At 26.6% G+C, this 3,515-nt stretch overlaps 1 protein-coding gene across 1 annotated transcript in view; it reads right to left on the bottom strand.

Moving 5' to 3' along the window:
- Window positions 1-551: 551 nt before the first annotated feature.
- Window positions 552-3,515, bottom strand: part of LOC117169132 (30S ribosomal protein S11) — a 15,136-nt gene continuing 12,172 nt past the window's right edge. The window contains exons 4-5 of the mRNA XM_033355322.1: window positions 2,519-2,584; window positions 552-730 (exon numbers count right to left, since the gene is read on the bottom strand). Coding sequence (XP_033211213.1) covers window positions 623-730; window positions 2,519-2,584 — 174 coding nt within the window. The 3' untranslated portion in view covers window positions 552-622. The remainder of the gene's footprint in view (window positions 731-2,518; window positions 2,585-3,515) is intronic.

Below are 3,515 nucleotides of genomic sequence, written 5' to 3'. Positions count from 1 at the left end.
TGGTTAAAAATGGATCTTTTTTAGTGGAAAAATAAACTACTTGGTTAAAAATTCATCTTTTTCGACAGAAAATTCCTGTATTTTGTTCAAAATATTTCCTTTTTGGTTGAAATCACTTTTTGTTTAAAAATTCAACTGCTTGGTAGAAAGCTGAAGTAATTTCCTGAAAATTGGTTTATTGGGTCAAAATTAAACTACTCTGTAGAAAGTTCAAAAACTTTGTTTTCGATAAAAAATTCTTCATTTTAGTTGAAAATCCATCTCTATAGTTGAAAATTTAACTATTTTATCGAAAATAAATTGTATTTTGGTTACAAACTTACATTTTAACTGAAAATTGAACTAATCCAATTTTGGTGGAAGAATATTTTTTTCAATTGTTTTCGGTAAAAAAGAAAACTTCTTGTTAAAAAATTCAGCTATTTGGTTAAAATTAAGAAGGCGGCGTATACTCATAGTTTATATCATACTTAATTCATTTTTTACTCTAAAATATTAGAAATTACTATTATAGATTTTATAAAAGAGAAACTAATCACTGCAATGCTGTATAATTTTAAATAACATATTTTATTAATAAATCATATTTATACATTTTCTTAAGGAATTCAAGAGTTATAGTTTAAACTTTCCTTGCTTTTCGAGGTCGTGGAGGATCCCAAGACACTCTGGTAGTATCAGTGACAGAGACGATTTTTACACCACTCATTTGAAGCCCCTTTATCGAAGACTGAAAACAGATTAAAATTTAAGAAATTAAATTCATAATTAACAATTTCGAGTCTCAATTTACAAATTTTGTTTCTATTATTCTCAGGACTGTTGTAGCCTAATTTACTTGAAAAACGTGAAAAGTCACGCATTTAAACCGAAAAAGAGACTAATCTGCTGACTAATATAACTACCAAAAATCCTCATTGAATTGAATAAAATTCGAGTGAAATCCCTCATTTTTTAAAAATAAATTATTTCAAATTGATTAAAATCATTCAAATCCTTGAAAAACTTCTGACATCTTTTCAATATCTTAAAACTGTCCTCGAAAAGTTTAAGATGCCCTAAAAAATTGGCAATCCTTTAAAATCCCTTTAAATTAATCAGAAATTCCTTAGAATATTTTGGAATACCCTAAAATAATTGAAATCTTTCCAAATCTTTTTCAAAATTTTAAAGCTGTTAAAAATTCCAAGGAATTTTTAAAAATACCCTAAAATATTTCAAATCATTTTAAATCGTTTGGTGTCCTTTGGAATTAATTAAAACTTTTGAAAATTCCTTGGAATTTTAAAAAATACCCTGAAATATTTAAACTCTTTGGAAATCTTTATCTTTAAAATTCTTTGAAAAATCTTAGAAAATCCTTGAAATGTTTAAAAATCTTGGAAAATCTACGAAGTCCCTGAACTCTTGTTAATGCATTTTTTGAAGTCCACTAAAATATTATAAAATCCCGTAAAATTGTATGAAATCTGATATTTCATGAAATCCTGGAAAATTTTATTACAACACATTCAAAACTGTTTAAATCGCTTAGAATCTTTGAAATTCTCGCAAATCTGATAAAACCCCTTGGAAATATTTTCGAAAATCCGAAAATCCTATAGATCCTAATGCCTCAGACAGTTTGGAACTATTTCTTATTTTTCGACATCTTTCGAAATCTCGTAAAACTTTTTAAAGTTCTTGAAAATTCCTTAGAATTTCTTAAATCCTTTAAAAATTCCTTCAAATTATCGAAATCTATTAACAAAATATTTCAATTTTTTTTAATACCATAAAAGATTTCAATAGAATTGTAGAAATTTTCGAAAACTTTCATTTTCCCTGACCAAAAAAATTCCCTGCCTCTTCTCTGATTTCCAAGTTTTTCATGGTCTGCGGCAAATTGAGATTGTAGATTATATTATACCATTCTTTCTACCCTTTGCGGCATAGTGGTAACCTAGATTACCATATTTTTAATTCACAATTTTTTCTCTAGATTCAATGTTTTTGAAGTAATATAAAAAAAGTCGTATTGATACGATATTTCAAGCATTTTAGAGTATAAAAAAATTATGATGACGAGCGTATTGCGTAAAATTATAAATAGTTGTAAATAAATAAATTTGGAAAATCGCTTTTTACGAAAGAATTCATTTTTGAACGACGTATTGAATAAATTAGAATAAAACTGGTTACTCTGAGGTCGCTGATTATGAATCCAGAACGAGATTTACAAAAATCAAAATTGGGTATCCAATATCGCGGACGAGTTTTCAAACAAATAATGCATTTTCATAAAACTTAGACTCTGGGGATTTTTGGGGTCTCTACAAACGAATCGGAAGTCAGATTTTGTCAGCAATTTTGGATCCGCAATTTTGAATTTTGTAAACCTTACTTCTGATTCGTGATCAGTGACGCCGAAAGCCTCCTAAGGTGCATAAATCCGTAAAATTGGTTTGATAGAAAAATGTAAGCCCTAAAGGGCTAACGTACAATATTTTAGTTGACAAACCGAATTTTTTATACTTACCATTCTACCCGGTCCAACCCCACGAATACAGACTCTGACTGTCCTAAAGCCGTTTTTAACTAATTTCTGTAAAAATAATTGACAAATTTGAAAAAAAAACTTTTAAATTCCGCAAGATTATAGAATGAATATTTATTCAATATTAGCTACTTAGTTAAAAACTTAACTGTTAAGTAGGAAATTTAATTATTTTGCTAAAAATTAATTAAGTTAGTTGAAAAAATCATATTTTTTGGTTTAAAAGACAACTATTTTGTTCGAAATTTAATTATTTTGTTGAAAATTTTATTACTTTGATGAAAATAATTTTTTTGTTGTCGAAAATTCACCTATGTTGGTTGAAAATGTACCTTTTTGTTAAAAATTTCATTTTCGGGGTTAAACATGGTTCATTTGGTTGAAAATTCAACTGGTTTGTTCAATATTTACCTATTTTATCGAAAATGTAACTGTTTTGATAAAAATCCATCTTTTTCTGTTCGAAATTCTTTTTTGTTTGAGAATTTTTTTCTTCAATTCCAGTTTGCTGCTTAAAAATCGACCATTTGGTTGCAAATCCACTATTTTGTTTAAAATTTAACTAATTTTGTAAAAATTAATTTTTTGTTGTTGAAAATTCATCTCTCTTGGTTTAAAATGTACGTTTTTATTTAAAATTCTACATGCCGGGTTGAAAAATCGAACATTTGGTTTAAAATTCAACTACTTTGTTCAAAATTTAATTATTTTGATAAAAATTCATCTTTTTCTGTTCGAAATTTTTTTTTCATTGAGAATTTTTTTCTTTAAATCCAGTTTACTGGCTAAAAAATCGACCATTTGGTTGCATATCCACTATTTTGTTAAGAGTTGAACTAATTTTTAAGAAATTCATTTTTTTGGTTGAAAATTCATTTTTTATGGTTTAAAATTAACGTTTTTATTTAAAATTCTACATTCCGTGTTGAAAAATCGACCATTTGGCTGCAAATCCACTATTTTGTTAAAAAATTAAATT

The sequence above is a fragment of the Belonocnema kinseyi genome, chromosome 3, assembly GCF_010883055.1.
Source record: "Belonocnema kinseyi isolate 2016_QV_RU_SX_M_011 chromosome 3, B_treatae_v1, whole genome shotgun sequence".
Taxonomy (NCBI): Eukaryota; Metazoa; Arthropoda; class Insecta; order Hymenoptera; family Cynipidae; genus Belonocnema; species Belonocnema kinseyi.
Note: the sequence above shows the minus strand (reverse complement) of the source record. Positions and strands in the feature narration are given on the sequence as shown.